General features: G+C 35.4%; 1 protein-coding gene across 1 annotated transcript; it reads left to right on the forward strand.

Moving 5' to 3' along the window:
• The first annotated feature begins 11,860 nt into the window (after window positions 1-11,860).
• On the forward strand, window positions 11,861-21,443 carry Aga (aspartylglucosaminidase). The gene is made up of 9 exons (XM_090354165.1): window positions 11,861-12,070; window positions 14,195-14,348; window positions 14,888-15,000; window positions 15,857-15,969; window positions 16,134-16,257; window positions 17,415-17,490; window positions 18,729-18,836; window positions 19,505-19,638; window positions 21,227-21,443. The coding sequence occupies exons 1-9, from the start codon at window positions 11,944-11,946 to the stop codon at window positions 21,325-21,327; spliced, it is 1,050 nt and encodes a 349-aa protein (XP_090210291.1). The 5' UTR covers window positions 11,861-11,943; the 3' UTR covers window positions 21,328-21,443.
• Window positions 21,444-22,382: the final 939 nt, after the last annotated feature.

Raw genomic sequence — 22,382 nt, forward strand, 5'->3', positions numbered from 1 at the left:
TCTGGTCATAAAAGAAATACAAATCAAAACAACTGTAAGATTTCACGTCACTCCAGTTAGAATGGCCATGATCAAGAAATCTAATAACAACAGATGCTGGAGGGGATTTGGCCAGGAGAGATCACTACTACACTGTTGGTGGGAGTGCAAACTCCTTTCAACTACTATGGAAAGCAGTATGGTGGTTGGTCAAAAGACTAAACATAGAACTCCCACCTATGACCGAGCAATTCCACTATTTGGCATTTACCTAATTGTCCAGAAACAAGGAAATACTAAATCCACTAGCACAACAATGTTCATTGCAGCACTATTTACCATAGCAAAGATATGGAACCAACCTAGATGTCTCTCAGTTGATGAGTGGATCAAGATGTGGAATTTATACACAATGGAATTCTATGCTGCTGTCAGAATGACATCTCCCCATTTGTTAGGAAATGGAAAGACTTAGAAAAAAATCATATTAGGTGAAGTAAGCCAGACTCAAAGGAACATAGGCTCAATGGTTTCCCTCATTTGGCATAATCAGTAGAAACCTTGGGCTCTCCTATCAGAGATTTACAATAGAACAAAACCTAGATACATAAGGCCATATAGTATGACACCAAATAAAAGGACCTCTAGGATATAGGAACAAAAGCCATATAATGAGTGATTGTTGTCCTTAATGCACTATGTTATCTCTCATCTCTTTTGCTTCCCTTGGTTATCTCATATTGTCTCAGTATTTCACCTTGTTATCTGATATATTGTATATATGTGTATTTGGTTATTTGAAATTGCATAGGGAAGAAGGGGAAACAAGATGAGGGGCTGGGGTGGTGGGAGGGAAATGGGGACCAAGACATGAGAAACTGTATCAATGTATGTGAAATAATGCATCTTCTATCTGGTGAATATAATGTAACCATTCTATTAATTACAATAAAAATATATGAAAAAAGAAAGCTTAAAACTAATAGTTTAAATATTCAACCTCATTTGAAAATATACTGAACTAGAAAGCAGAATCAATTTACTTTCCCCTCAATAGTATGATTCCGCCTCCCTCCTATCCCTTTTCTCAAACAGCATTTCATTATGCCATCTTTCACATTCCCTCATTACTTTGTCATCATCATAATTTCTGTCTCTAGTCCTCAAATGAGAAAGAACAGACATAGAGTATCTGTGTTTTTGAAGTTTGGATTATCTCACTCAACATGATAGTCACTTTCATCTTCCTGCAAATGACACAATTTCATTCATAATTTCATGTTACTCTTCTTTATGAATGAACAATATATCATCCCATACATGTAGTATGTCTAATCATTAAAAGATTTAGGACTAAAACATCTCATGTTTCTCAGGACTTTTTGTTCTCACTGTTCAATTTTTTAAGGCATGGTATTTACTTCAAGTTATCTACTTAACATTGTGCACTAAAACATACACACACGCAGCATTTCCTATAAAATATATAGTTATAAATAACAGATTCAGCAAGATCTATATTTAAATAAAAAATGGATAAATTGAAAATAAAATGGCCATAATTTATAAGAAAACAAGTTAACATTCCTAAAATATACTGTAACACCATTCCATTCATGAACTGATATGTATTCTTGTTATTTGCTTCAGATAAATATATTTATAGGGCATTCATTTGCTAAAATATTTTAAAGAGGTAAAATAAAAAATCTTCTCTTGGGCCAGGAGTTTGGCCTAGTGGTAGATTGCTTGCCAAGCAGGCATGAAGCTGGATTGATTCCTGTGTACAACATACATGGGAAAAGCTGGAAATGAAAATGGCAGAGCTCTAGCCTTGAGAAAACCCAAGGACAGTGCCCTGAGTTCAAGCCCCAGTACACACACTCTCTCCCTCTCTCTCCCTCTCTCTCTCTCTCTTTCTCTCTCTCTCTCTCTCTCTCTCTCTCTCTCTCTCTCTCTCTCTCTCTCTCTCTCTCTCTCTCTCTCTCTCTCTCTCTCCCCCTCTCTCTCTCTCTCTCTCTCTCTCTCTCTCTCTCTCTCTCTCTCTCTCTCCCCCTCTCTCTCTCTCTCTCTCTCTCTCTCTCTCTCTCTCTCTCTCTCTCTCTGTCTGTCTCTATCTGTCTGTCTGTCTGTCTGTCTCTCTCTCTCTGGATTTGACCTGCAAAATCTCAACACAATATTTTAAGATCCTTCCCTTAACAACATTTGATGTGAAGAACAAGATGTGTCTGAACACAGAGATGACTGTCATGATAATTCTGTTGAATTCATATTTTATATGCCTACTGACACAATTATTGAGGAAATTAGGCTAATTACCACCTTTGCTTTTTTCTCAGCCTTTATGGATCACTTGATTTTTTTCTTTTCATCATTCTGAGAGATGTGGGAAGCCAATTTTGTACTACAGATGGTCCCTGTACATGTATAAATTGAGGAAGACTGAAAAGCTTCATTCTCCTTAGGGATTCCATTTTATTTCATAAAAAAAGAAAATTAAATGACTGAAGTTTTTTGTTTGGTTTTATTTTGGCAAATGATATAATTGAAAGTGTAAAAAAAACAATCAATGACACCTCTGGTTAAAATTTATTTCTGAGAAATATCCCAAAGGAGTGATTTCTTAGGAATAATATGCAGCCTTCAATTTACTTTATCACAGCTGGATATGAAGTTAAATCCCTGGCTGGAATTTAACCACCCAGAACCAAGCACCAGATGGCTTATCTGCACCTCAACCCAACAGCTGTGTCCTGATATGCACAGCTGGTCTTCACATTTGAATGACAATATTTAAATGATAACATTATGTAATGTAGAAAAATGTGTTTGGATAGCATGGGTCTTGGAAACTAGATTGCACAGTTGCTCTTAATAGTAAATTCACAGCCTCAACAGCTAATTCACTTTTCTGTCCATTTGTGTTGATGGGTCTTGGCTGGAAATAAGAGTTTATTGCCACATGGAAGCCTTCCAGTGTCATTCATATTGTACTACTATCTGTCCATAATGATTCTCCTGGGTACTTACCATGTTAGAATTCTCTTTCACATAAAAATAAGCACAATATAGTTTCCATTTTGAAGCAGGAGACTTTTAAATTTTTGCAATGATTAATAGCTTAATCTGCCAAGATGGAGGAATTAAAAGGTACTTGGTGGAAAAAAGCTCTATCTAAAAAACCAAAGTGCTGTGATGTTACTGTCCATTTCTTAGTTGAATCACAAATGTTATCAGCTCCATAACTTCATGATATTAATATCTAAATTCAAGATCAAGATGCCAAGTAAGAAACTTCATGAAGAGCAACTCTCAAGGAAAAATGTATTTGAATATATTTTAGACTGGAATAAAAAATTGAGATGTTTCATATGTAAAATAGATTAGTAAATGTATAAGACCTTAATAAATTACAGACTAGAAAATTTTCTGTTTTATGTACTGCCAGAGGATCCCTATGTAACTGTTCAAACATTGATGAATGTATGAACTACCCTCAGTGATGTAAAAAAAATATATCATCTCATGTATATATATATATGTCAGTTATGTACATAAGAGGAATTCATTGCATTTGGTATTAAGAACACCCAGAATAGCTCAATATATTATCTTTCTGCTGTTAATAGCTGTGAGTTTGATCATGATATTTAACTTAATCCTTCAAATGTAAAATCATTTTTCCTAAATGAAATTCTGTATGAATATGTTTCTGAATCAGAAGATGGTAGGTAACTATTACTTTTGCTGTGTCCTTCAGTGAATTTCATCAAATAATAGTACTCTTCCTCAGCAGCAATCTTAGTAAATAAAAATATGAAATTAAGAAGTGTCAGATTACTCAAAGATCATCTGTGTATTCTAGAATACACAGATGTATGAATGACAAATCAGAAGCAAACAATCTACTGTCCATGAGCATCTGAGGTTCCAGAAGATAAAAGGTAATAAACTTTGTTGGCCACTTTAGTCTTTTCAAATACACCCATCAAAGAAGCCAAGGAGTCAAGGAGTAAAAAAAGTCAAGGGTAATTAATGAATATCTTCAATATGAAAGAAAATGTAAGATGGGGCAAAAGACTTTCTTCAATATTTTTTAAGTTTTTCTTCTCTTCATCTAACTTAAACCAGAAATATGGATTACTTCTTTGAAGGAAATCATAGGTATTAGAGCCAGAAGTTTGGGCTCCTGTATTCATGATGCTTACTCACATCAACACTATCCTCCAGTAATTGTTATGAATAATGTAGAAAAATCTGCATTACTCATAACATTTGACAGGACAACTCAAAGACCACTCTGTATCCAAAGCAAATATATATATATATGCATACTACTTATAAATATGTATTATACATACTACTTATCCTATTTTCTCAAGTATATATATATATATATATATATATATATAGTGATTTTGTCCAATACCAATAGCCACCTAAACCTTGGTATCAGACTCAAGTCCTCTCTCTTATACCACACATGCGGGTCATTGACACAGGGTTTTCCTTCAAAACTATGCCTCAATACCTCTGCAGGAGCATTGCATCCCATCCCAATAATATCATGATGCTGCTTGCTTTGCATCCATGGCTCTTTCTATGTCCTTTATTAGTACTTTAGATAAACCTTGTTGGAGTAGGAAATGTGTCTTTTTCCATTATATCCATAACCTAAAAGCATTCCTAGCCAAAAAAAATAAAAAATACAAAACAGGCAACCAATAGATACTTTGAAAGTAGGAGAGTAAAAAGGAAAGGAAAGGAAAGAACAGAGGAAAGGCAAGATAGTAGGTAGAAGGAACAAAGGAAGAAAAGGAAACAGGAGAGCCAAATGGAGGGAAGATCAAAAAGGAAGGAAGGGTGGAGGGAGGAGTAAGGCAACATTTTCTAATGCTATACTAGATTGTAAAATCCTCCTCCTCATTTGATGATTGACCCTGCCTTTGAATCCTAGGATGCAATCATCAGCTGTCTGAGAAAAGATTTTTATCATTTATTGCAAACTCCTACTTGCCCACTCTCTAATATGGACTTTGCTATTATCAGCAACCAATGTGTTTCACATCAAACACTTAGACCCTCTCTCAGCAAGCTAATTCTTCACCTGTTATGTTGTAATGCATGTATTTTCCAGGGATACAAAGCAAAAAACTATGATCAATACTTGATTTCAAATGGATCTTCTTTCATGTTCCATGGTATATTTGAGATTTTCCATAATGAATCTAAATCTGTCACCAATTTTGACTTGCCAATTCTAATCCAAAACTACTGTAATCTTGGCAGGTGACCTTACTGTTCCGAGAGAAGATCAAGATTCACAGGCATTAACTCTTCGATTTTCTCTTTAATCTCTTATTCTCAAAGATAACTATTCTTTTATCCTAAAGGGAGAAGTACCATTTTCATTTCAGTATCCTCCTGAGCACAGTCATAATTCATGTACTGAATGGAATTTATTTGATTCTTGCAGTATAAATAAGATTGGTTCTGTCTGCAAATTTATACCCACATGAATTTCAGTGTCAATTACGAAGTTTACACACACACACACACACACACACACACACACACACACACACACATAAGTAGTCCACCTAAGTTTCTGAGCTCCAGTTTCTATATGTATGTTCCTATTTTATACTTTATATATATGCTGTATGTATCATAGGCATTACTGACAAAGCAAAATAACATCTTTCTGACCAATGATCACAAAGTAGCACTCTGTTGAAAGGGTCAGGGATTGTTTTTGTTACCAAATAAAAAGGAAACATAGATGTGGCTGACACGAGTCCTTTGCCCTCTCCCCTATCTTGAATAACTAGAACTTTCCATCTCAAATAACTACAGCTCTCTTGTAAGAAAAAGATTGCAAGTAAATTTTGACATTGTAGAGCTATTGAACTAATATTAGCAGCTTTCTACCTTACCAGCTACATAAATAATAAATCCCTTTAAAAGGCCACTTATAAGTTTACTAGCATTTGCAACTACAAGCACAACGTTTCAGAGTTATAGTTTCCATAGCCCTTAACCTATAGATTTCAATGAGTTTTCAAGATTTATGATCTAGCCTTTATGGGCTATCTAGTAATTAAGGCTCCTTCACTATTAAGTGTCATCAGTTCTCTGGGTACCAACTAAAAGTTAGTAGGCTTACCAACTGATCAATTCTGTACCAGGCTGAAATTACAAAGATGGAATCAAAATGTTTTTTCAGAATCAGAATTCACCTTCAACTACCTGACATCCTGAATTTATCTTGTATTTGGATATCTTCTTAATCTCTAAGTCTGTCCTGACTCTTCTGAAAATCTAGTCAGTAAGATTCATATTTAAGTATGAATCTATGTCCTAAATCCCTGTACATAATTTAAAATATATTTTCATGTTACATAAACCAAATGATATGTCTGACCAACAAATTCTAAAAAAATCAACAGAAATTGTAAAGCAAAAGTAATCAATGGCTAAACTTTTGTACAGCTATTAATGATTTTTCTACATCTTTTAAAATTATGTTGTGCCTACACACAGAATGTTTAATGCAACTTGATAACTGCTAAATCTTGGAAGCAACTAAAATGAATTCTGTACATTGAGATGATGGAACATTATCCCATGTTAAAAAAAATTAACTCTCAATGGAAAGACAGAGAAAAAAACAGGACAATAAAAAAGATCAGTTAAAGAAAACAATATGAAAAATCTATAGACTATAGAAGTCTTACCATGACATTTTAGAAAATGTAAAACAGTAAGCAGTTGCCAGGGTTTACAGGAAGAAAGGGAGGACTAGGCAGAACTTAGCAAATTTGTGCTGCAGAAAACTATACTGTAGAGTAGCATAATTATACAACAACGTCATTGTAAAGTTATCCAAAATATTGACTGCATAAGACCCAGGGCAAGCCTTAACGTGAACTGTGGGCTTCAGTTGTCAATGGAGGTTCATCAAATGCAAAGCATATACCATACGGGTTATTGATAAGGAGAAAGGTTGTTATATGTAGTGAGAAGAAAATATGGGAAATCTTTGCAATTCCTGCTTAATATTTCTTTGAACAAAAACTTCATCTTATAAAATAAAGTCTTTAAAGTAATATGTTGTAGGGTTTGGAATCTATAAGTGGTAAGAATATGTAGGTAATGATTTTATTTTATGTTTTATGATTTTATTTTTAAAAACCCTTCAATCTGTTATATAATTTGAGCCCTTTTTGCATATTTAGATTTTTCAGTAAAAATATAAAAAGCACAGATTTTAATGATATCTAAGGAGGTTAAAGATACAATAAATTAGAAAGAGGGTTATATAACTATATATAATACCAAATCATTATATAACAGAATATTGTTATTAAATATTGTTATTAATGACTAGATATTATCAAATATAAATATCAATTAAATTTCAATTTGGCTCTTCTCTACCAGGGCTGAAGAATTTAAAGATATTTGAAATATATGTATATATGTATGTATATATACACACAGAATTTATACATATGTATGTGTTATTTATACAAAAGAAAAAGGCTAATAAATTACATGTAAAATAATCTTTATTTTCAAAACCTTATATAAACCACTGGGAAATACACTACTTACATACACACAAAAATCCACATGTTTACTATTAGAACATTTTTCTATTTAAATCAAGCAATTGATGTGATTTTTCAATGAACAAAATACTTTATAAGTCATTGTTACCTTGGGAATCTGCCTGCATAGCTGATTTTTTTTAAGTAAGATTCACCAGGGACACTAACTTACAATGTCAAAGTGATTTTTAAGGTGGTAGGAAGACAATGTGAAGTTTGTTGTGTTTTTCTAGGTCTTTACTGCACTAATGGATCTCTTTCATAAAAACATGCTAATATTGTAAACAACTGTTATTCAAAGCAATGCCCTTCTTATGTCAAGTCTACAAAAATAGCAGTGGCCTGACATTACAATTACAAATTGGGAATATGTTGCACATAACTTAGAGGGGGGAAATCATAAAAAGGCCAACATTCTACTATACAACCATGGTCTTCTTATGTCGCTAAGATGACTTTAAACATTTCCAAAGTTAAAAGTATGTTTGTGATTTGAATGGGGGCACAACTGAAGAAAACTATCTCACAAAACAAGAACAGTCATTTTTCTCATTTAGAGAATAATAAGATGACACCTCTCTATGACTCTAATTATATCCAGAGTGTACCTTCGGGTAGCAACATCAAGTATTCCTAGCTTAAGGAAAAAAAATTGATTTAAATTTAAAAAAGCTCTAACATCAACAAAACTTATTACCTACAGTTTGTGAAACTGAAAAGAGCAAATGCCAATCAAAGAAAGAAACTGTGTTTAGATAACCCACATAATAGTTCAGTGGGGAGTTATAAAAAAAGAAATTATTATTTCAATGCCAAGTCACGCTCACAGCTTTGAACAAGTAGCAAAACATGGTCATGTTTCTCAAACGGATTTCACAGCATCAGTGCAAAAGCCGGAGGCGGTGGCTTAGATTTTTAAGCCTCAGATTTGAAATACCTAGACTCCCTGCAACTACAGCGTTAAATCCTCAGTGGAACCACAGCTTCAAATGCTATCAGGAGAGACTCAACTCTTCATCCTTCCGAGACTGATAAATTGAAAGCCATGAAGTTTAGAGGAAATGGAGGGGGGCCTGCAGCTGCATGAAACTACTATCCCAAAGCTCCAACACACACACACACACACACACACACACACACACACACACACACACACACACACACACACACGGCTGTAACATCTTTTAAGATTCTGTTTGAGAGATTCTCCTTGGTAAAACTTGAGGATACTGTTCTTAAGACATCTAGAAAACTCACAACCCTGTCATGTCTCATCTCTATCAACATTTAAATGAAAACTTTTAGACAGCTCAAAGTACTCAGGACACATTTTTTTTTTTAACTCTCATTTGGTAGGGTCAAAGAAATCCTAAATGCTGACATTAAGATGAACACAGTTATTCATTCAATTCTTTATTAAGTCTAAGGACTTTTTTAAATCTCAAATTGATTTATGTTTGCTGCTTTGTTTGGATTGTTTCCTCTTTGAATATTTGAAAATTGAAATTACAAACAAAACTAGCACTCTAATATTGCTTTGTGTCTCCTACATCATTCACACAACTTCATAAAATGAGAAAGCAAATTATAAATATCTTCATTTTATAGATGAGGTGAGGGAGGCTAGCTCAGGAAAGTTACAAATATTAAACACAGATGATAGGAAATATTGCTCTAAGTTTTAAATTGAGAATCACTTTATTATAGGCAATTTTAATGTTATTTTTATTTAATAAATACAACTGTACAATAATTCTAAAATTATATACAAATTATGTTATACTACTGTTATTTAGTAGTAATGCCTTATCTCTGCTGCAAAATTAATGATTTCCATAAATAAAAACTAAAGAGGATGTCAGGAAACTATATCCTTTATGAAGTATACTAATCTTTTTAACAAAAGGTAACCCTTTTCATTTACATGTACTTCAACCAAAAAGAATCCTGTTACTTTGAAGCATAAATGGAAATCTGAGAAAAACATAATGTGACTTCCTAGTCTTTGAAACTATTCTCCAAGTATTAGTTCAAATACAAATAATTTTCTAGAAGGAACCAAAATAGACAAACTAATTTGATTGAGACTTAGCTACAGACATGAGACAATGTTTAATCAAACAAACCCACCAAGCTGTTCAAAAGCTTCTAAAAACCCGTAGATAGGATAGAGTCCTGATTGTTGATTATTAAATTAAAAACAACTAGTCACAAGAAAATTGTCAAGTTAAGACTTTCTCTCAAGCATTCACACTAGTTAGCTGTTCTTTTCCAAACCACAGATGAGGTAACCTTCTCTGCTACTATTTTGATTTCAAATAAGGAGTGGGAATATTGGAGAAAAGAATGGGTATTTGAAATTGGATAGGGAAGGGGGGAAAACAAGATGAGGGGTGGGGGTGGGGGGCACATGAGAAAGGGTATCAATGTATGTGAAGTAATGCACCTTCCATCTGGCAAATATAATGTAACCCTTCTATTAATTACAAGAAATATATATATATATATGGAAATAAGGGTTTACATTTTTTATCTGAGTATCCATGGCTCAATCCTAGATACTTAGAAGGCTGAGATTTGTGTGCAAAGCTAGCCTGGGCACGAAAGTCCATGAGTCTCCAACTAACTACCAAAACACTGGAAGTAGAGCTGTAGTTCAAAGTGCTAGAATGCTATGCTTGAACAGAAAAGCTCAGGACCAGTGCTAAGGCCCTGAGTACAAGCCTCAGAACTGGCACAAAATAAAAACAAAAGTAAAAAGCAAAGAAAAAAAAAAGAAAAATGAGACCAGTTTTCCATGTACTGTATCTTACAGTTTTCAACTAAAGGCTAGTTTAGTTCCTTAGGCTGTATAATACTGAACTTAGTTACTAAGAAAAATTAATTCAAAGGACCGTGTACATTTTCCTTGCTTCCTTGCATGGTTTCATGCATCCTTCCCATTTCACTTGGTTTTAGTTCTATATTCAGTAAGTTAAATACACCTCTGAAATCCCTTAGAAAGACCTTGTGTCAATTCCCTTTAATTACATGTAATTCTTTAACAGCATTTCCTGCCTTGGGGTAGACTATCTTATGTTGTTTAAATTATGTATTCAGTTTCCTAGCAATAAGAACTTTGAAGATTTTTGTGTGAGCCTCACAATTCCCATCTAGTTCATATTTTATAAGTCTGAATAGATTTATAGATGCTGTTTAAAATTATTTGTCTCCCTTCAGCTACATGGGCAAGCATTCTAGCCCCAAAGGGATTTACTGGCTCATGTTTGCACAGCTCTGCAAGCAACCGAATTATCAAAACGAGCATCTTCTATCATGCATGTAAAACCTCCACCCCTCCTTTTATTCAAACATTTATTCAGTTCTTAATGGTGCCAGGCAGGAAGGTAAAATACATGAAGAAGAAGAAGAAGAAGAAGAAGAAGAAGAAGAAGAAGAAGAAGAAGAAGAAGAAGAAGAAGAAGAAGAAGAAGAAGAAGAAGAAGAAGAAGAAGAAAAAGAAGAATTATAGAATTATTGAGGTAGCCTTTCTTGCATTTCAGTGGACTATGAAGAAGGTACATTTGTATTTTCTCAGACACTCTTTTCTTCTTCTAGCTCAGGGATTTTGGTTCAGAGGACATCCTACAAAAAAGCTGTGGTGAGAAACCACTGGAACTGCAAGGAGAAAACAATCTAAAATGGATGTGGTCTTAGCCAAGATCCAATTCACCTCTACTCCCCAAAGACATTATGGAACTCTGAGGAATTCTAGGGCACCTCCATTCTTCTTCATCTTCCTCCTTTTATTTAGGCTTGGCAAACTTTTCAACTCAAGTCTTCTGAGGAAAAATATGTAAAATCCGAATAACAATCCCAAGCGATTATCTGAAGTTCCTAGGGCCTAGCCACTGGGATTCACACATTTTCACATCAGTGTGAAGAGCATACAGTGGCCTAATCTTACCCTTCCTTTCCATGACGAAGCTTCCCGTGTACTTTTAAAATCGGGGGAAGCAGCAATCTGGTTGACGCTTTAAACTATAAAATAAAACACAATCAGCGCAGCATTTAAGGAAAACCAGAGCCCAGCACACCGCAGACAGGCTTTAGGGCATTCTCTCAGGTCCCTGAGAAGGCCAGGTCTCGCGAGGCTTGAAGGAGCCGAGGGATACAATCACACACAGATCCCTATTCCTAGCGAGTGCGGTGGGCGTGGCTGTGCGGAGGGCGTGGCGGTGTGGTGGGCGTGGTCGTGTGTGGGCGTGGTCGTGGGCGGGCGGGGCCTGGGAGGACTCCGCGGGTCGGACCGGCTGGTGGTAGGGTAGGGTTCTGACCTCACAGCCTGCGACCTGGGTCGCGCTGGCCAACTATGGCGCGGAAGTCGAATTTGCTGCCGCTTCTCGTGCCGCTGCTCCTCAGCCCGGCCCTGGTGCGCGGCTTCGGCGCCCTCCCTCTGGTCCTCAACACTTGGCCTTTTAAGAATGCAACCGTAGCAGGTGCGGAGAGAAGGCCCGGCGCCCGGGAGCTGCCCCCAGCGCGCAGGTCTGAGAGGACCTGCTAGGCCGCCGGGGCCCCGAGAAGTTAAGGGGGGGGGCGGGGAAGGCGCCGGGCCGCGGACCCCCAAAAGTCGTGGGGGTCGGAAGGGGGGAGGAAGTGAGCGCTGGCTTCCTGCGTGCCCAGCTTCCGGGCCCTGCCCGCACTCTGGCGTTCTCTGCAAGTGATCTTTAACCCCGTTCCCCTGCGGGGCCCCCCCCCCACTCCACCCCATTGAACTTTCCCCTCTGGCCCTATCCCCTGCTCACGGACCTCACCCCCCAGGGCCCTTCTCCACCTACTCCCCTAGAGGGGTCCGAGCCGCTTTTTCCGTTTGTTTGGCTGACACCTTGTCCGCACGGCATGGGACTCCTCCGGCCCGCCCCTCCCCGCACCCCTCTAACCTCAGCCTGGAGGGTCTCCTTTGTATTTAACAGCTGGAACCAGGGTGTTGGCATCTTGTTCTTCGGGTCAGAGCTCCCGGAAGTAATTCTCCTAGGCAGTCAGGGAGGTTGAGTGCATCTTTTAGAGTGTCACCTCTTCTCTGAAGTAATTCCCCCACTGAACTGCCCTCATCAAGTCATCATCTATGCTTTGATATTATATATTATCCTGTTCGGGCAGTTTTTCTTTCATTTTAAAGCATAGTTATCATGCTTGTTTCTGTAATCCTCTCCTATTCATACTAACTAGTACAGGACAGTTTTCAGACCCTTCCACTCACATCTGAGTCTACAGAGAGGAGGGCTGTTCCTTGTAAGATTTTTTTTTGTTTTTTGTTTGTTTGTTTGTTTTGTTTTGTTTTGTTTGCCAGTCCTGGGCTTGAGCTCAGGGCCTAAGCACTGTCCTTGGACTTTCTCAAGGCTAGAGCTCTACCACTTGAGCCTCAGCACCACTTCTGGCTTTTTTCTATGTATGTGATACCGAGGAATTGAACTTGGGTCTTCATGCATGCTAACCACTTTAATCACTAGGCCAAACTCCGGGCCCTCCTTGTAAGTTTTAAAGCGGAAATTGTCTAAGAATCCATGTCTAAAGCTTACAGGTACCATCTTGATAATTAGTGCTTACTGGCCTTTGAAGAAATTGTCCACGATGACCTTTCCCACTCAGTGTGGGGATGTCCACAGAACAGTATAGTGCTGCAAGAAAGGCCCACCTTAGTACCTAACCTGTTTCCTCTTTTTTTAAGCCGAAGATTGTAATTGCACAGTACTAAAACCATGTTACGGAAATTACTCAAATCCATGTGAAACCTACATTGTAGTTGCTTATTTGATGTTTACAGTTTCACTAAAACTTGCTGTGATAGGTGTTACCTCACTGTAAGGATTAACTATGCATATTTTAATAATCTAATGAGTGGCATAAGCCTGTAATCCCAGCACACTGGAGGATTTCCAGCACCAAGCCAGTGGCAAGCCTGGGCTACACAGTGAACGCAGTGAATTCCAGGCTAGTCCAAGCCACACACATAGCACAAGTGTGGTAGTAATAGTGCAGATGTTTATTACTGGGATTTAATAAGGTTTCAGTGTAATTGCCTTTGAGTATTCTTAGTTTCATTTTTTAAAAATGAGAGGATACTTACTCTTTTTTTTTTTTTTTTTTTTTTGCCAGTCCTGCGCTTGAGCACAGAGCCTGAGCACTGTCCTTGGACTTTCTCGAGGCCAGAGCTCTACCACTTGAGCCACAGCACCACTTCCAGCTTTTTTTTCTATGTATGTTTTATCTAGGGATCAAACCTGGGTCTTCCTGCATGCTAAGCAAGCACTCTACTACTAGGCCAAATTCCCAGCCCTTGCTTCATTTTTTTTTACATAGAAAAAAAAAATCAATATAAGTGGAAAAGCATTCATTTTATACCAATAACCAGTCTTTGAATTTTTCATAGTAACTAATGATATAATTTTGTCTCTATCACTAACTCCTCTGTAGCACTTTTATACAATTTGATTATTCTGTTATAACTTCAGTTTGAGAGTAAGAATATGAAAAGAAAATAAATAGGAGTTTGAAAATGCTCTTGGACTGTTGCATTTTGGTATTGAAAAAGAAAGTTAAACAAGAATTATTGGGTTTAACAGCATGGCGGACATTAATATCTGGAGGTTCTGCCCTGGATGCAGTGGAGAGTGGCTGTGAAGTGTGTGAGAGAGAGCAGTGTGATGGCTCAGTAGGCTTTGGAGGCAGTCCTGATGAACTTGGGGAGACCACACTGGATGCCATGATCATGGATGGGTAAGAACACCCTTCATACGTATTCATCTCTGTGCCTTCAGTTCATCTTGAGTTCCATTTAAAGTAGCCTTCTAAAAGTAAGATGGAAGAGTGTGTGAGTTTTACCACAGGTCAAGACTTCTAGCTTATTATAGTTCACTTTCTTTCAAACACAAGGGATTTATCTTAAAAGTAAATATCCTAAAAGTGGAAATATCTAAGAAAAGAAGGTAGTCTTCTTGAATTGTGGAGAAATCCTTTAAAAAAAAAAATGTCTCTGCGGAGGTGGGGGAGGGGACCTTATAAACTGTCCTTTTCCTACCAGGTACAAGTATTGTAATTTCGCTGACCTGAAACTATACGGCTCTGTATTTAGAATGAGCTCCAAGAAACTGAGCACCTTTGTGCTATTAGAATATATGATCATTTGACTCTACTTTTTTAATATCATTAAGTACATGGGTGTGTTTTCACTTTTGTGTAGAAGGATGTAATTTTTCTATCTAAAATGATTCCCTGAAAGTAGCTCAGTAAATCTTACTGCTTTTTTTTTCTTACAGCACTGTTATGAATGTAGGTGCAGTAGGAGACCTTAGACGGATTAAAAATGCAATTGGTGTGGCCCGAAAAGTACTGGAACATACAACACACACACTTTTAGTGGGAGAGTCAGGTATTTTTTAGCTACAATTTACTTTTTTTTTCTTTTGTTCTTAGTGTTCACTGAAAAATAGGGCTATTAAAAAAAAAATAGAGAAAAGCATACCTAAGCTCAAATTCTAGCTATTTTACTTATTATCTGTGTGTCTGGATAGGTTACTTAACTTCAAGTCTCACTTTCTTTGTGTTTTAGGCTGAATTTTTTAAAAATACTCTATTATCTATAAATGAGTAACTGCTGCCACTGAAACAGGAATCTGCATTAATTTTCTCTCTGTATTACTCTTTGTATAAGACCCAGAGAGCATTATTAATATTAGCAAAATAGGATGGAAAGGAGTTTGCTATGACAGTGTCCCTTATTTCCAAGCTATATACCAAAAATCATACTGTATCCTATAATCAAAAATTACTTTATTTATCTAGCAACTGTAGTGGGCTTCCTTCCATTTGCCGCAAGTACATAATTGCAAATTACCAAGCTAAGGATGTTATTCATTCATTGAATCCAGTTGTCCCTTCGTTTGGTATATCCAACTTTCTATATCTTGGACCTTGCATACTATGTTAGTGAGAAGTCTATCTTTCCTTAGTAAAGTGTAAAGATGGTAAGGTAAAGTAATCAAAGAACTGCCATAATACATCCGAGGATTCTCAGTCATTCAATTGTAGGAAAGACTGTAGAAATCCAGAAATCTATTCCCCTAAAATTATTTGTGTCCAAAATGCCTTTTGAAATCTTTATGTATTCTGCCAGAAGTGTCTGGGGATTCCATTTAAGAGATAGCTAACATAAAATGCCTGTAGCACACATGTTTTGTTTAAAAGATTGTGCTTGGTTAATTGACATCTTTCTTTCTAATCTCCAGCCACCATGTTTGCTGAAAGTATGGGCTTCACCAATGAGGATTTATCTACCCATGCTTCCAAAGCTCTTCATTCAAACTGGCTTGGTCACAAGTGTCAGCCAAATCACTGGAGAGTATGTATACCTGTTAAATTTGCTTTTATTTTTGCTTTATATTAATCAATTTTCACATTTTAAATTAGAAGCTTTGAGTTATCTTACTTTTGAATAGTGGTTGTTAAGCACTTCCCAATTTTTAAACACATTTTATATAAATGACATTTGAATCTTATTTACAGAATGTTATTCCAGATCCTTCTAAACACTGTGGACCTTACAAACCACGTCGTGTTTCAAAGCAAAATGATCTCACCCATGAAGTAACAGAAGCAACAGAAGATGTCCATGGTCATGATACTATTGGTAACTCTTGTCTTTTATTCATTTTATAGGATTAATATTTAGTCAACTATCTTTATCCTTACTCAAGTACCAGAACTTGATTTTGATTATTTTAACTACCAGGTTTTCTCTCTCTCCCTCTTCTGTACTCTTTCCCTTTTTATAGCCCTATTTTTTAGTGAACACTAAGAACAAAAGAAAAAAAAAGCAGTAAGACTTACTAACTTATTTTCAGGGAATCATTTTAGATAGAAAAATCACATGCTTCTACACAATAATGTTTTGTAGAATAAACTTAATCAGCTTAACACAAAAGTGAACACACACCTTTGTACTTTGTATTAAGAATGAGGTCCAAGAAACTGAGCACCTTTTTGCTATTAGAATGTACTTAATGATATTAAAAAAGTAGAGAGTCAAATGATCATACATTCTAATTGTCTTAGTATCTACATACAATCTGGTAAATCATTTTTACAAGATCCCCAAAATCCAATACATGAAGATTTAAAAATATTTAATTATTTTTAAATATTTATTTAATTTGATTATTCTAGTTTGTTATTACTTTTCAATAATTTTTTTCCAAACAGTAATATTGACAGTCTATATGAGTTTATATTGGTGATTATAACTGACCAATTTGAAGAATGAGGATATGGGATGTCTATCCACCTATGTGGTGAAGCCAAGTCATTAAAATGCAGAGACTGATACCACTAGTATAGTTTTCAGCATTCTCAAATCCCTTCTTCTACCTTAATGAAAGAGTATCTTTATATTTATTTAGTCAATGCAGGCTTTTAAAACACCATACCACAGACTGGTGACTTAAAAGCAACAGAAATTTACCCCTCACAATTGTGAAGGCTAAGACGCTTGTCTTCTAAGCACTGACAGATCGAGTGTCTGGTTTGAGAGCCCACTTCCTGGCCTTGCCAGGCCTCTCCTAGTAGAAAACGATAGCTAGCTCTCTGTTGTTTGTATTATAGAGATACTAAGCCCACTTCTAGAGTTTTGCCATCATGCCTCACCTCTCAAATGTCTATCTCCTAAATCCATCATTTTATGTACACAAACTTTTAGACAGACAGACATTAACACTGTAACAATCACTTATTATCTGCTTATATTTATGGTACATGTTAGATACTTACCTTTTTTCTTTTTACTTCTAGGCATGGTTGTAATTCATAAATTGGGACAGACTGCTGCTGGTACATCTACAAATGGTATAAAATTCAAAATACCTGGGTTAGTGTTTCCATTAGAACAGCTCTCTCAAATCCATATTGAACTTAGGATACGAGGAACATCAACAAAGGAAATCACCTTTCAGTACCTGTGAAGAGCCAAAGGAGTGCTTTATAGTTCGGGGTATCAGAGATAATATATTGAATCTGAGTTGTTGATGAATTCCAGGAATCGGTAATAAGATGTGAGACATGAGTCCACTGAAAGGGGAGGGAAACATACAATCGGTATAAGCAATGTATGTGTCAGATCTGGATTTCTCCTTGCTGGAAAAGAAACTGGGAGTATGTACAGGAGGTACACACAGTGTGCATAATGAAAGGAAGTTAAGGTAGATGCCCAGAGATTTTTTTAGGTCGTCCCGAGGAAGTCTTTATTTTGTTGTGAAATAAAAGAAAAATGTTAAATATTTTTCTCAAGGTTCAAGATGTAATGTACCCATTACCTGGCAAATGTAACCGTAACCCCTCTATACATTATCCTGACAATAAAATGCAATTAAAAAAATGTTAAATAGACTTATTAGGAGAAGAAACATTATGTAGGAAGCAGAAATAGAGTATGTATAGAGTGAATCAGTTTTGAACCTGTTGCATTCATCTAGAAATTAGATGAAAAAGAATGGTTATAGTAGAATAGTAAGTATAAATCTTGACAAATAACATGATGATAACATTTGTCTTTATTTTTAATGAATTTGTTTTCAATTGCGAACTACATATTTAATTTGTTGTCAGTTGACAACATATTTCCATGTGTCTATGAAATACAGATACATAAGTTTGAAATCAAACTGTTTAGCTTAATCATTACTTCATATTCTACTTCTTATGTAGTGAAAATGAAACTACTGTCTTAGCAGTTTTCAAATATCCAATATATTGTTATTAATTGTAATCATATTTGTAATAAATGCCTTGAATGTGCTTCTCCTGTTTAACTGACATTTTGTGTCTTTTTCCCAACATCTCCCTAATTACATCACTTCTTTGCATCTGGCCAGTACCATTTTAATCTAGTTTGGTAAATTCCATTCTGTGACTTTATGTATCAAAGAAGCAAATCCTTACACAATTCATTTAGGCTTGGGAAATATTTGCTCTTTGTGTTCTGGTGAAGAATTTACTCAGTACAGTAATCAACAGCTATTTGGAAATCCCTGTTTTGAAACAGCTTTTAACATGGTTTAGTTTACACTTGATTTTTCTGTCCTAAATTCTTCTTTTTTCTATTCACAGTCGTGTAGGAGATTCTCCAGTTCCTGGAGCTGGGGCCTATGCTGATGATACTGTAGGTGCCGCCGCCGCCACTGGGGATGGTGACATACTGCTACGCTTCCTACCAAGGTATGACTTCTTGCCTTCCTGAACTTTAGAGATCTTGAGAAGAGACAGCTTCTTTTAGGACCAAAAAAATAATAATCACATAATTTGGATTGTTATGCCTAAGTACTTTTTAGAAATTGTGTATACAAACTTCTTACCAGGAACTTAGTTGATGACTTTTTAGATAAATAATCATAATTCTGTGGTATACATACAATTTACCCTTCTTCACAGATGAAAATATTTATGATCTATTTAAATACTTCACATAAAGCTACTAAATAAAGTATGATCATTGATAAACGTAGAAGGTATAATACATGATTATTTCCTATAACTGCATATTTTGTCCTGTAAAGTATTTTCCCCATGGATTGTATCTCCTTTTCTCATACAAATGTTTATACTATGAATATGGGCTGTTATTATTAAATAATATTTATTCAGCCAAAGCCAAAAATGATAGTCTTTATTTGAAGTTTATGGTAGATGAGTTGAATACATGACATTGCAGCAAAGTTTACATGCCTTGACTTACAAATTGAGGAGATGTTATTGACCTGTATTCATTTATAGGTATTTTTTCAAGTAGGACAGTTTTGAGGTTATAAGTTTCTAACTTCATGTAACACAATTTGATGTTAGTATTTATTCTGTGATACTAAAGGCTTTACTTTTGTTTGACTCAGTTACCAAGCTGTAGAATACATGAGAAATGGAGATGAGCCAAGTGTAGCTTGCCAAAAAGTGATTTCAAGAATTCAGAAGTATTATCCAAACTTCTTTGGGGCTGTTATATGTGCCAATGTGATTGGAAGTTATGGTAAGCTGTATTTATATTTCTTATTTCTGTAAATGTCTAAATGGTTATAAATCATCACACAGTCTTAAGGTGTTTGTCATATATTACACTGTTCTCGTTAGGAAAGGGGACTATAACTGAGTAGACTCTGATCTTTGCAGATGTATAGTGTTAAAAAAATACCCAAAATGCTTTGTACTTGACTATTAGTAGATTATAAGATCTAATCTTTAGCTATTAGTTCTTATCTGTCACAATTGTCCTAAAGGAGGTTTTGCTAATGCTCCATTTTATGCGGATAGCTAATGTAGTCAAATGCTTTTTACTAATTAGTGAAGATAAAGATCTCCTCTACTTCTTTTCTGTTCAATAATTAAATATTTCAGCCATTCAAATCTTTTTGGCCATCCAAGAACAAAATGTATTATAAACTGAGTAAGTTAACAGAATTATTTTTGCTTTGTATTTGAAGCATGTCTTTTGCTTCATTTACTTTCCATATGAGCCCATCACAATTTCAAAGCAGTTTAAGATCAACCACTGCTGATTCTCATTAGTGAGATTTCAGATAGGGAAGATATACGGCTTACTGATCAATATGACTTATTAGGTTAGACTACTTATTATTGTTCTTTGATCTTTTACTTCCCACACTTCTGCATTTGAAAAACTTGTTTCAGGAATTCCTTATTCTTTTTAAAGAACTAAGATGCAAAAGTCAATGAAAGTTATGGGGAGGGAAGGCTTAATGTATAAAATAAGTCAGTTTCATTGATTCTCTCTTAAGAAATAAACCATAGAAGTCTCAAAGTTGGATTTAACAGGATGGAAAATGCTAATGATATAATTTTAAATGAATTTAAAGTTGACTAGTTCCTTTTATTTAAAATAATAACAATAAGAAAGGGTATCAATGTTTGTAAAGTAATCCACCTTCTATCTGATGAATATAATGTAACCCTTCTATTAATTACAATAAAAATATATGAAAAAATAAAAATAAAATAACAGTAGAAGGAAATGAGACTACTTACCCCTCTTGTTTATATAGAAAATGAACTTGATCATACAGAAAAATCATCTTGAACAAATAGCTCTCCCTTCCTCCTCTTTCACTTTCTAGTTCTCTCTCATACTCCCTCCTTTCTCTGTCTCCTTCTCCTTCTCTCTGCCTTCCTCTCTTCTTTTCTCCCTCTCCCTCCTTCCCTTTTTGTCTCCCTCTCTGAAAGCAAAATAGTAGGAAACAGTGGTACAAGGAAGGATTTTAGGGTAAATGAGAGAATTTTTTGATGGCTACATAGTCTCTAGAGAAGATATGCCTTAATATTTTCAAAGGAAAATGAAAGCAGGCTAAAAGAATACAAGTAATGGCATTCTTATGAATCAAAAAATGAGCCAATTGTCTTACATCCAAAGAGAGAGCTTATCTAACTGACTCTTTCCTGTCTTAAACTATAACTGCTCAGTACTAGGCTTCCCTATTATGCTTCTCTGTGACTTACTTGGACATACGTAGAGTGGCTAGTATCCAGGCAAATAGCAGTATATGTATTGATTGTAAATATATATCCTATAACCACACAACTTTCTTTTTCATTTCTCTCCCAAGGTGCTGCTTGCAATAAGCTTCCAAAATTTACTCATTTTACTTTCATGGTTTATAATTCCATAAAAAGTCATCCAACTATGGAGAAAGTAAACTGCATCTAATCCATTTTTTTCTATCATTTAAAGAAGAAAGCAATGAAGGCTCTAAAGCATACTCACTGTCATGTACTTAAAATTCTTCTGTAAAATAAGCACAAAAATAAATTATGCTGAAATGATACTTTCTATATTTGAAAATTTTTATTATCTTAAGCTTTACATACCCTAACAATGAATATTTATATCTGTGTTTTGTAATATTTAAATGTCTGATAAATGTTGCAAGAAATTGCTATTTTGAGGAATTGTCTGCACCTAAAATAATTAGAGTTTACAAGCCTTTTAAATCCAGAGAAAATATACACAGAATCTCAGCATATTAGTCCTGATTAAATTTCAGCATGATATGTCTCTTATCACTGATTATTAGGTTTTTATCTTGTTCCCTAATAGCTCAGAGCAGAAAGAATGCTATTAATATAGATGCTTTTATCTTGTACTTATTTAAAACTCTGAGCAATCTTCTGATGAGCTATTATGTAGATTTTCTTTGTTTTTCTCTGGTGGGGTTCTCGATATGTAAAGATACTTAAGGCACAAAAATCTTTAGTCTTTTGGCTACTGATATTCAGTACGGGTCCTGTTTTTTAAAATGCATTTGAGAAAATTCATTTGTACTATAGTTTACTCTCATGTGCAGTGGCTGGAATTGCAAAAGTCTTGTCTAGCTTGGTATTATTTTCCTAAATTCTGAATTACCTATCTCTGACCAACAAATATAAGTAAGGTGTATCTCATTTCTCAGCATAATCTTTAACTTTAAAATAATAGTTTTTAAACTCGTAGTTATCAGTAAAGCTACATGTACTATATTGCCTCCAAATGTTAGTACTCTGCTGTTTTTTTTCTCATTCACCTTCATGTTTACTCATCTGTATAACTTAAAATACACAATAATAATTTTGAGAATGATGAAGTTCATTTTATACATAGGAAGCTATGTTTCAGTATTGTCTGCCCAGCCTCTAAAATGTGTTATGTTCAGTCATTAACTCAGATTCCCACACACTGGGACTCTGACAAAGCAAACGCATATTTTGGGGTTATTTGTTTTGTTA

The sequence above is a fragment of the Megascapheus bottae genome, chromosome 20 (assembly GCF_031878675.1).
Source record: "Megascapheus bottae isolate mThoBot1 chromosome 20, mThoBot2.hap1, whole genome shotgun sequence".
Classification (NCBI taxonomy): Eukaryota; Metazoa; Chordata; class Mammalia; order Rodentia; family Geomyidae; genus Megascapheus; species Megascapheus bottae.

What these genes read in the sequence shown, in the direction of transcription:
- Aga (XM_090354165.1), top strand. Translation starts at nt 11,944, where the DNA reads ATGGCGCGGAAGTCGAATTTGCTGCCGCTTCTCGTGCCGCTGCTCCTC. An exon ending in GTCAGCCAAATCACTGGAGA is followed by an intron (nt 15,970 to 16,133) that starts GTATGTATACCT and finishes TCTTATTTACAG; the next exon opens with AATGTTATTCCAGATCCTTC. An exon ending in CCATGGTCATGATACTATTG is followed by an intron (nt 16,258 to 17,414) that starts GTAACTCTTGTC and finishes TTTTACTTCTAG; the next exon opens with GCATGGTTGTAATTCATAAA.